Source organism: Erythrolamprus reginae, chromosome 3 (assembly GCF_031021105.1).
Source record: "Erythrolamprus reginae isolate rEryReg1 chromosome 3, rEryReg1.hap1, whole genome shotgun sequence".
NCBI classification, from domain to species: domain Eukaryota; kingdom Metazoa; phylum Chordata; class Lepidosauria; order Squamata; family Dipsadidae; genus Erythrolamprus; species Erythrolamprus reginae.
In genome coordinates this window covers 184,673,848-184,686,227 of record NC_091952.1, presented here as the reverse complement: position 1 = coordinate 184,686,227, position 12,380 = coordinate 184,673,848, and the positions used below count along the sequence as shown (strand labels likewise).

The 12,380-nt window shown below is 38.5% G+C and overlaps 1 protein-coding gene across 4 annotated transcripts in view; it reads left to right on the top strand.

Moving 5' to 3' along the window:
- The first annotated feature begins 7,726 nt into the window (after positions 1-7,726).
- The window catches only part of RIPOR2 (RHO family interacting cell polarization regulator 2), a 96,649-nt gene continuing 91,995 nt past the window's right edge, over positions 7,727-12,380 (top strand). For 3 of the 4 annotated variants that reach the window (XM_070747389.1, XM_070747388.1, XM_070747392.1), the window contains exon 1: positions 7,727-7,794. In XM_070747389.1, the coding sequence (XP_070603490.1) occupies positions 7,734-7,794 (61 nt within the window). In that variant the 5' untranslated portion in view covers positions 7,727-7,733. Of the gene's footprint in view, positions 7,795-9,698; positions 9,738-12,380 lie in introns of those variants that run through there. The other variant, XM_070747391.1, reaches the window with a different exon arrangement.

Here is a 12,380-nt window from a genome sequence, read left to right as displayed (position 1 = left end):
GGAAAGCAAAAAAGCCTCCATTTTTATGAAAAAATGGGGGGAAGGCCCATTTTTCACAAAAATTGGGACTTTTTTGCCATCCTCCAGGCTTCCCAGTCCCTTCACCCACCCAATTTTTGTGGGGAAAAAATGAATGCAAAACAGCCAGTTTTTTGTAAAAACGGTGGTGGTTTTTTCCTTCTAATTACGCCATGTAGCATGACTGAACGAGGAATTCTGGGAGTTGAAGTCCACTAATCTTAAAGCTGTCAAGATTGAAGACCCCTGGGTTAGGGATTCTAGGGTTAGGGTTTGAAGAGCCTGGCAATTTTAAGACTTGTGGACTTCAACTCCCATTCCTGAACTAGCATGACTGGAGGAGGAATTCTGGGAGTTGAAGTCTTAAAGATACCAAGTTTGAAGTTTGTAAAAAGTATACATGGTTGTAAAAAGTATTCTGCTACACTGGTATTTTATTAAATAATATATCACTATAACATTTGGTTCAGAATACTTTTTTCCTTGTTTTCCTCCTCTAAAATCTAGGTGCATGTTATATTCCGGAACAACTTATACTCTGAAAAATATGGTAGTTCTTTTGGTACTAGATTAGTACTTTGGCGCTAGCTGCAAAATTCTAGAATTCACTGCTGTTCTTTAAATTAAGTGCCTATATGCCTTATTCACTGACACATATCAAATCTTATTATTCTATTCATCTGGATAAAGTTGATATCCAAAGTGATTGGTTCTAGAGATATTTATATTTGTTCATGGTTTTTTGCCGAGATAATCCAGTTGGAGTTAAGATATTTTTGTTGTCTATTTCTCCATCACATGAGAATCAATCCAATTAGGCATGTGTAATTAAACTGTCATCACTGTATCACACTTGTGTCCAATTGACATCGGATGAATGTACAATGCATTCCATCAGTTTGTATATCCATGTTAATCTTATTGTTATTTTTGAAGTTAGTTGGTCATCAGGGTTCTTCTTTTATGATATGAACTATGAGATCTTTAGCATCCATCTTTCACTGCATATTATAATTTTTGAAAAAGTATTTTGAAGTTTTTCTGCTTTCTATAAGCACATACAAAAACAAGCAGTATTTTATTATCTGAGTAGAATCATAGATAATTTAACTTTTTGGGGTAGACTTTATATTAATCTAAAGCTAGAATACACAAAATTGGGAATGGATTGAATATACAGTGTTATATTCTCCGGAAGACTCGGTAATAATTTAAAAAAATTTGGACTGTGCAGAACTCGATGCTTTAACTTTAAAATTAAAAAACAAAGAAGACTCCAATTATTATAAAACATGGAACTCATTTTATGATTGGTTTAAGAGGAGAAATAGAAGTTTAAATTAAAATACAATAATAACAATGTGTTAAGACATGTATTTATTGACAGAAAGATGAGATATGATGTATATACAACTGTTTTTGTGAAGACAAAAGCTTTATGTAACTAAATTAATTAACAAAGAGTGTACAGAAGGCGGTTTAAAAAATAATAACAACAAAGAAGACATTGATAACCAAAAAGAACAATATTGAATGCCGATGGTTTTTACTCACCAGAAAATAATTTGATATCAGAAAAGATTGTAAATTTCCTCCTCTCAGGAGGATATTGATGAGATAATTTTTTATTTTATGTTATTTGTATTTTTGTAATTGTATTTTTGTAATTGTTCGTTGTACATTTTCGTATTTTTCTCATTTTGATTTTGATGTTTATGTTTTTTGTTTTGTTTTGTTTGTTTTGGTGTGCATTTTTTCTTTCCTTTTTTGTGTATTGCAAATATACAAATGTATATACGTTTTTGGTTATACTTTTTAACACAATTTAATAAAAATTACTTTAAAAAAAATGAATAGACAGTGGTACCTCGTCTTACGAACGCCTCTTCTAACAAACTTTTCAAGATACGAACCCGGTGTTTAAGATTTTTTTGCCTCTTCTTCAGAACTATTTTTACTTTATGAACACAAGCCGCCACTGCTGGGATGAAGGGGCTTCTTTTTTTTTCTTTTTTGAAGAAAGAAAAGGGATGGGCGGCCTGGAGAGAGAAGTTTAGGATATGAACTTTTCGCCTTAGGAACCTCCTCCTGGAACCAATTAAGTTCGTAAGACAAGGTATCACTGTAATTGCAATTCAGTTCAGACAGGATGGCTAACCTTTTCCAGACTGAGAGCCCAAAGCATGGGTGCATGCCCAAACTCACAAAATGCAATGTGTGCACAGCCCCCCCACACACACACCTTGCATATACATGTCCCTGCATGTACCCTGGCCCCCATGCATACCCCTGACCCCCACTTATGCACATGCCCCTCCACATGTGCCCTGCCACATGCATGCACAGCAGAGATCCAAAGACCGGCTGCCCAGTGGGGTGTGCGTGCATGCGCAACAGACTTGAGCTGGGGCGACAGCTTGCATGCCCATAGAGGGCACTGTACGCCACCTCTGACACACATACCATAGGATCACCATCACAGGTATATCAACATCTAAGTGCATAATAAACTTCTGGTTTCCAAGATAGGCCCTGCAATTAGGAACATGATTTGAATTTTACATTTACATTCATTAATGCCTCTTCTACAGTCATGGGCAGCCAAAATTTTTACTGCCACACTGTAGGTATGCCTTATTTTGTGGGTGTGGCTTGATGGTCATGTGACTGGGTAGGAGTGGCTTGCCGGCCATGTGATCAGGTGGGGGTGGCTTGAATGATCATCATCGTTCAAGTGAACTGTCAAGTCCGTTACTTACAACCTTACTAGTGTTACTCGCTGTGTGTCAATTTACTTCGTGTTTCCCACGCGCTCCTTCCTGGGTCACATTCCCCCACCTCAGGCTGGGCAGCTAGGCGAATGGGTGCGGCCAGAAGCATAAATGCTGCCAGTGCCATTTCCACCCACGCCTTCTGCTTGCACCTCAGGTGAGAGAGAGGGAAACTTGTCCAAGGCCGGAAGGAGGAAAGAGGAAAAAAGCAAGGAGCGCAGAGACAGTAGCAGCAGCAGGGGAAAAAAGGAGAGCCAAGTTGAGACCAGTAATCCAGGAAGTGACAGCCGCCAATCAGCTGGAGCTGCACATGCATCTTCATTTCTGCCGGTGGAACTCTGTTCCATCCTGTCCTGCGTGCTGCCCACCCCTATTATTCTATATGTGAGTTGAGAATTGTTGAGAATAACAGAAATTGTGTAATATTAGTTGCTGATTTTTCCCACTTTGACAAGCTTCACTAGGAAGGTCCCTCTATTTAAAACTTTTCTGTTAGACTAGAGATATATTCTGACCTATGCTGTGGCAACTTTTTGTGTTCTTTGAAGAAGAGAAAAAAGAAATGCAGAACATTTTTCCAAACAAAAGTTAAGGTATAAAAGCTTGAAAACAGAAAAATCTTAAGAGCAGCATACAAAAGAGAAAAATATAACCATTCAGGTGAGAGCCACTAAAAAATAATGAATATTTAAAAGAGACAGGTTTTAAAAAATCTGTAGATAATTACAATTTGGAAACCTTTTTTCCCTACAATGTCAAATTTTCTCTGTCACTGTCCTTTGTGTATGTGTACGTGTAGTTTGCTCTATTGTATATTAGGTTACCACTTAAGAAAGGAATAGAGAAACTTCTTAAGGGCTTTTCAAATAAAGAACTTGGATCTGGGCGTTCATTAGCAGGGTTGTTCATGTGGGTGACAGTTGTTTTCCCAAAAGAAAACAACCTTTGATGCTTTTTTTCAGGTTGTGAAAAAGTAGCAATAATGCATGTCAAGAGAAAAGTAGTTGAGACCTCTGGCATTTTAAAAGGGATGTGTTCTGTCGAGCTCTGTGATGGAAACCTCCCAAAAATGCACAGATACAATTTCAGACACACACACGTTCGAAAATTCAAAACAATGTTCTTTATACCGAAAAATGCAAATAAACGAAGCACTCTTTTTCTATAGCAAAGAGCACTTGTCTCCAAACAAATTGGTAATTTGGACAAGTCCCTTATCAGTTCTGTGATACTTAGCTTGCAGCTGTGAGGCAATTCACAGTCCTTATTCTTTCACAAAGTGAAACACACTTTGCTCTGGTTTAGTTTCAAAACTAAACCAGAGAAAAATCAGCACACAAAGATCAAAGTCAGCAAAGCAGGCATGAAATACAACGATCAGATAATCCTCCACAACGGCCAAACCCACAGGCTGCTATTTATAGCAGCCTCACTAATTACCACAGCCCCACCCAACCACAGGTGGCCTCATTTTCTTTGATAATAATCTCTCGGTTGTTGTTGCCTATGCATCGCTCTCCACATGCGTGGCTGTATCATTAACTCTTGTTCTGAATCCAAGGAGGAGCTATGTAATAAATCGCCTTCTGAGCTGTCTGCCACACTCTCCTCCTCCCCTTCACTCATGTCTTCTTGGTCAGAGGAGCCTTCATCAGCAGACTCCACCGGGGGGGGCAAAACAGGCCTGCAGCATGTGGATGTCTCCCCCACATCCACAGTCCTTGGGGCAGGAGCTGGGCCAGAGCCAACCACAACAGGGATGCATATAGAAAACTGGGTCCAAATTCAAGAGAGAACTAGCGTAATAACAAGGAAAGAACGTCCAAGATTTGATTCATTCCTTAACATTTGAGAAACTATAAAATGTATAAACACTTCTGTGCTGTTTTTGCAAAGGATGCATAGTGAGTCTTGCAACCAAACAAAGAAATCGAACTTAAGAATTAAATAAATCAGAAACACAAAAGCTAAAATATTTTATTTCAAGAAAATATATTTCAAAAGGATACTGGAAGTCATCTAGAAGTTTGAATGCTTCTGGACTTTTCTGTGTCATGCTATGACATAATCTGGCTGCTTTGCTTTTCATCTAACTTGTTGCAATAACCCAGCCGTGAATAGCTTTAAACTTTATTATATAGCTTGTTATAGGAATCCATTCAACTAGGGTTCATTCAGTAGATGACTAACCACAGCTCAATGGATGTCCTCGATGCTGTCTGAGCTGGTTATTTGCCTATAGGCTTTTCATTACCTGACTAGGTAATATCTTCAATGCTAAAAGGAAGTGAGGTTTGTTCCATATTTATATACAGTAGCTTGCTGTCATTGTAGGTGGGGTGTTTTTTCTTCTTCTCTTTGATAATTCATTGATTAGGCTGTCGTTTACTGCTTGTTTGTCTGAGTTGATAGTTCCTTTACCCCACTGATTATTTCATGAGGAAAGGAATACATAATACAGTACATATTTTGCACCTCAAACCAGCCCACCAGGAAAACAACCCCTACCCTTTTTATTCTACCACATGTCAAACATAGGAATTTTCTCACACATGCTAGCATGTGTTTCATTGTTGGTGAACACCTATGTCCTAACTGGTTACTATATGTTCTGCCTGACCGGACTCAAGCAATGATTAACGGTCCAGGAAAGAAGGTCAGACACACACGTGCATAGTTAGTCAGCAAACTTGTATTAAACAGAAAAGAAAAAGTCTAAAGAAAATGGTCCTTACTTTCAGGAGTAAAACACAGGTTGAGTTGAAAAGTCAGCCACCTACAAAGTTCATGAAAAAGCAAACAAATACAAAAGTCACGTAGCATAAATGTTCCAAGAGGTCTCTGAATTCTCACGGCACAAAAGCAGCAGCTTGTCCCAGAGTTTTCAACTCCCACAACACTGAGTTGAAATCCAAGAGCAGAAACTTCAAAGCAGGAACAACGCCGCTGCACAAACCACCCAGATAAACAGCCACAGTTTGCCTTGGCCCCTGTTCCCTTTTTATGCCGTTAGCCCTCATTAAGGGAACCACACCCAGCCCAGGTGTGCCTATCATGCCTTATCATACTTCTTAAAGCGATCCCTTCTTTGTAAGGCCCTTCGATTGCGTAAATTAATGTATTGCCCTGCAGACGAACTGAGAGAGGACAAACTGTCTGAAGAACTGCCAGCCACCTCCCCTGAGCTGTCTGCTGAATCCTCCTGGCTCTCTGCCACATCTTCCTGACTGTCTGCTACATCTTCCTGACTGTCTGCTACATCTTCCTGGCTGTCAGCCAGGCTTTCACAGTCACTGTGTGCCGCGTCTCCCCCATCTGTGGTGGCAACGGCTGGCCTAGGCCCAAACACAACACTATACACTTCAGGAATGGGTCTCTACCATTCAAGTACTGGTTGCTGATTTCCATTGCTATGTTTTTACAAGTTCACCAGAGGAATGGTAAAATCTGGGGGCATCATCTTTTTCTCTTTATCTTCCTTCTTCATGTTCACTGTTATAATAGTTAAAGTAGAACCTGTACTTGGTTTTCATTTTTGCTGGTAAAATTAACTAAAGTGGCATCTTCATATATGAGATTTTGATTACTGTTTGGTAGGGAGAAATAAAACTAATTGACTTCATATCCTATTTGTGAGCCTCAAGACTCAGTTTACAGAGTCAGCATATTGCCCCCAACAATCTGGGTCCTCATTTTACCCACCTCGGAAGGATGGAAAGCTGAGTCAACCTTCAGCCTGGTGAGATTTGAACTGCCCAATTGCAGGCAAGCAGCCAGCAGAAGTAGCCTGAAGTACTGCATTCTAACCACTATATTACTTTTACTGCTATGAGAGCCATAATTATAAGGTCAAGTTTTAACTACACTTGATAGAGCACTATCCTAAGTTTGTACAGTCATTAAACAATAGTTGTTAAACAAGAACCGTTATCAAATATTTACTAGCTTTCTGAAAATTCATATTTAATTTCTTCAAAAAGAACATGGCTATTTTAAGAAAGAACTTGAGAAGTCGTTCAGATTGCCATAAATTGTTCATGGTAAATTTGCTAGTTACTTCCCAACTTATGCACAAACCATAAATTGCACACTGTTTATACATGAAGGTTTACATGTAGATTTCAAGAGGTTGAAATCTCTTCTATATAACAATATTAATTTATGAGACCTGTTATGTTTGCAAGTTGCTAGAATAAAGGTGATCGCTGATTGGAGCAGGGCGACCAATAAGAAGCCTGCTAGCACAACCAATGGGAAGCCTGGGCGCGACCAATAAGGAGCCTCCGGGCTCAACCAATAGGAAGCTCCAGCACGAAGTTTTGAAACATTGTCACCAATCCCTGCGCTAGTAACAATGTATATAAGGTGCGGTTTTGGCCGCTTGTTTCTTAAGTCACTACCTGCCTGCGAGCTGGTCACTTTAGATGTTCCTGCTTATTAAATAAAGAGCTGTTATCCTCTTCATTGGCCTCCAGCCTCTGATTTAACAAGACCATTATTTATGATTATATATTTGATATATAATGATACAGTCAAACTTTACAAAATTTGTGGGGTGAAATATTCATTTTTTTAAAAACAACAACAAATTAATAGAACCAGGCTTTTTCTTTTTAACAATGTGCTAATTATTTAACAGAGCTCTTTAGTCTTTTAGAAGTAGATTAGCAGTGAAATGGATTTATTCTGCATTCTGAGTCCTGGAGTTTATATTCTTTGCCTTAGAGGAAATACAGTAAGTCACTTCAAGTCTCAAAAGCTACAGAAATGGGGGAAAGAAAGCAGAAACTACCATATGTATGTAAATGAGACTGCTCGAATAGTGCAGATGAGGAAGTTGTTACAGCCAACTAGACAGAAGAAGCTCATCAAGGAAGTAGATGTGTTGTAGTATTGAAAGCAACTCTAACTAACGTTCAGTAGCTGTTCAGCTTACTCACAATCATGATGTACTTGGAAGAAAATTCATTTGAGCTTGATGAAATGGATGATACAATCTGTGAAGGTAAATTACATCCCCTTACACTATTCTTTTAACTGTTACATGCTGGTCATAGGTTGATAGCATATTTTTGATTTCTTAAAGGTCCAAATGTTGAGTATAAGAAGACTAAGGATAAATCTTTCACAAAGAGAAGTTGTCTTTGTTAAATAAAGTTCTAGAAGAATATGCATAACAATAAATTAGATTTATATTAAGTAGTGGAATGAGCTCTAAAAGTATTTTTGCAAAGAGGTTTTCACTCAGAAGTAGGACTCGATAGGAGAGTTACTCCCTATTAAGTCTACAGTACACAAGATTGCAGTTTAATTTGTAATCCAAATTAAATTAAATTATAATTACATTCCACAAGAATTATATAAATATGAACTATCTGTAGTTGCAATCAACAAATTATTTCAGCAACTCTAGTTGTAACTCTTGCACTAATACAGTTTTCATTTTCAGCAGGTAAAAAAATTACAGTAGTTTCAGTACAATAATCGTATCTCTTCAGTTTCAGAATGAAAGATACCAGTTTTCATATAAATTACAAAAATAAAGGCAATGGATATAGTATTGATAGTTTATCCTGCTTTGCTCTCTGAATTGTCAGCATGTATAAAATTTAATGTTCGCTTTTCAGTTGAAATTTTAAATCAGTCATGAACTGTTTGTGGGGTCATAGATAATAATAATGTTACCTTTAACATCAATTTCTCATTTATTTTATGAAGCTGGTACCACTCAACTACCTTCTTTGTATATGTCCCCTTAGAGAAAAGTATATATGTAGATAAATCTTACATAAATAATTCCTAGCCTTGTATGTATGTTAAATCCGTGTTGGATAAATTAAATTTAAAATGAGACTTTAATTCAAAATATGGCATCCTGGAAACTCTTCTGAAAAACAAAATTGTATGAAGCATATGGGTGAACACCAAAGCAAGTGCAGGGATAATGAAGTTGTGGGTTTTCCAGAACCTTCCAAGAGTACACACATTAAGAAATGGCAAAGAATTTTTAGATGGTTGCAGTGTTTTGCTCAGGTATGTTAGAAAATCAGAGGCAACATGCACATTATTCTCATATCTTCATTGATGAACATTATAATTAGCAAGACACTTGTACGCCTCCCATAGCATTGATCTTGTGGACTCTTAACAGCAAGCTTGCTAGAAGACCAAGGGGTGTGAACTGGAATAATAAGCATTGATGGAGATTTCTATTTCCAATATGTTTATAATAAATAAATAAATAAATGAATGAATGAATGAATGAATGAATAAACAAACAAACAAACAAACAAACAAACAAATAATAAACATATTCATAAAATATGTATACTACTCCACTGTACAGGTTATTCTTTGGTTAACAATAGTAGTTGGAACCAGAATTTCCATTTCTAAATGATAGTCATATAACCACACCACTTAGGGCAGTGGTCCAGGGCTTGGCAACCTATCCTGATGCAGCAGGGTGTAAGTAAGTGGTAGGCACATGCATGTGTGGATAGCTCCATTGTTGCAACTGGCAGGCAGGTGTGCCCTCCACTCATGCCAATGGAGCCTTGCACCTGAGCAGACGGCTCCAAACTTGACTGTAAAAAATACGACTTTAATAATCAAGTTGTCGAAGCGTGGAATTCACTACCGGACTCTGTAGTATCATCCCCTAACCCCCCAACACTTTACCCTTAGACTATCCACGGTTGACCTCACAAAGTTCCTAAGAGGTTAGTAAGGGGCGTACATAAGTGCTCCAGAGTGCCTACCGTCCCCTGTCCTATTGTCTCTCCTATATCTCCTATATCTTCTCTTCTATACCTATATCTTTTTCTGCTATTCTCTCATAGTTATATTTCACTCCTTTATTTTCTCCTCTATTCCCCCTTTAAGACATTCTACCTGATTATATCCTCTACAGCCTGTACGGAGAGGGGCAGCATACAAATCTAATAAGTAAGTAAGTAAGTAAGTAAGTAAGTAAGTAAGTAAGTAAGTAAGTAAGTAAGTAAGTAAGTAAGTAAGCAAGCAAGCAAGCAAACAAACAAACAAATAAATAAATAAATAAATAAACAAACAAACAAGCAAACAAATAGAGTATTCTTGTGTATTGGACAAAACAAATAAATAAAAAATAAATAAAAATTTGCTTGCAAGCACAAAGGAGCTTCATGTACTCAGTTGCCTGCTCCTTTTGCAAGTGGAATTTTTCTCGCGCATGCACATACTTGCCCATCTCATATGCAGCCCAGTTTCGAACAGGTCTTGGCCCGATGGGTCAAAGCATGGGGGTTGGGAATCCCTAACAGTGGTGAAATCCAATTTTTTCTTACTACCTGTTCTGTGGGCGTGGCTTTGTGGACATGGTGTGGCTTGGTGGGTGTGGCCAAGGGGAGGATATTGCAAAATCCCCATTCCCACACCCCTCATGGGAGAAGATATTGCAAAATCTCCATTCCCACCCCACCTGGGGCCCAGCCAGAGGTGGTATTTGCTGGCTCTATTCAAAATTTCTGCTAGCGGTTCTCCGGAACCTGCTGGATTTCACCCCTGATCCCTGACTTAGCCCAGCAGTCCTGGTTTCTGCTGTTAACCAAATTCCATTTGATTGTTAGGTGAGGATTCATCCTGATGGAAGCCATTCCTAGGTAGTTTTCTCCTGTTCTAAGTCTGAATAAGGTAATAGACTGCCTCCTCTGCATCTCCAACCCCGCCTGCCCCATCTCTGCCTTTCTGGTGGTCACGCTGTACACTACTGCCTTTGCCAGCCTCGCCTAATTTTTACCATGGTTTTCCTCCTGCAATTGATGAGGGGCACACCTGGTTTGGCCCTTTCCAAGTCAGTTTCTGGATGTGCCATGCTGTCTCTTTGCAACTACAGGCATCCTTATCCAAATTGTGTGTGATTCTCAAACAGCAAATGCAAATACTTGCACATCAGGAGTTAAAGAAACTGCAGTAGATAACTTGCTGCATTTATTTACTTTGACAGAATGAGGTTACTAAATAATGTTCTACTTTTAAGGGCAGTAGTATTTTAATTCTTATTGTAAACACTCTTCTGTACTTTTCTGCAATTATGTAAGTAATTTGCACCTCTTCAACTCAGAGCACCTTCTATATGAAAATGTGTTGAAAAAAATTGCATTTGCATCTTCTTCAAAGCATCAGGTTTTTATATACATTATTCTACTTTTTGTAACTGGAAATATTGCGGAGATACTGTTCTCCAGTATAATCAACTGGTTCAGTGTAGTGTTGTACACACAGCTACTCTATGTTTTTCATTGAATGTACTTAAGCAATAATGCTCCAAAGGTTCTAATCACTTGTTTAATGGAAATAATTCGTGCCTTTGAAAATTAATTTAAGTACATTTTCAGTATTTCTTCACTAGAATTACAGAAACGTGCATTTTTTGTTTAAAAAAAAATTCATTCCTCAACACCAGAAGTTTGTGGGGAACCTTGAACGAGATAGCCAAACTGGTGCTTGCCAAAATAAAGCACCTGATTCATTTTGCTACTTACTAAAGTTTATCCCATTAACCAAAACAAACAACCACATTTATATGTGAATCAATTTAATGGACTGGTGAGTATATTTTTCAAGAGGGAGATGAAGAGTAATGGATAGAGAATAATAGAAAAGACAGACAAACGAAAAAGGTCCCAGGAAAGGAAGTTCAAAAGAGGGGCTCAAGAGGGTTACTAGAAATGAACATTAAAAGTTGTTTGTTTGTTTGTTTGTTTGTTTGTTTGTTTGTTTGTTTGTTTGTTTGTTTGGTTGGTTGGTTGGTTGGTTGGTTGGTTGGTTGGTTGGTTGGTTGGTCAAATATGTACAGCAGTGATGGTGAACCTTTTTTGGCTTAGGTGCCAAAAGGGTGTTTGCGTGTGCAATAGTGTGTGCGTGTGTGCCCACACCCATAATGCAATGCCCTGTCCCATGCATATACACACAATCCTCACACTGCCCCATGTACAACATAGTCCCCTCATGCATGCACACAGGGCTCACTGAAGCCTCTGGACTTCCAGTAAGCCCGTTGGGCTGTTTTTCACCGTCCCCAGGGTTCAGGAGGCTTTCCTGAAGCCTGGAGAGAGTGAAAACAGCTGAAAAGAAGGCAAAAATCAGCTGACTAGTGTATACATGCACACTGGAGCTGACATAGGGCCTTGCGTGCCCTCAGATATGACTCTGTGTGCCACCTGTGGCATCTGTGCCATAGGTTCACCACCACTGATGTATAGGATGGTAGTAATTTGTATGAACATAATATAAAAAAGTAACAATAAAAGAGGACAGTAGGACAGGAATGGGGGGCACAATGGTGCGCTTATGCACACATATAAATCCAATTAAATAAATAAATAATGTAACATAACATTACCGATGTTCAACCAGTTAAATTTGTTTCTTTACCCTTCAAACAATGCCTATTCAAATTCATTTGTTAAAATGCTAATGTAAAACTTTTTGAAGTTGGAACATTCATATAAATGAGCCAGGGTGGCGCAGCAGGTAGAGTGCTGTACTGCAGGCCACTGAAGCTGACTATAGATCTGAAGGTCAGCGGTTCAAATCTCATCACCGGCTCAA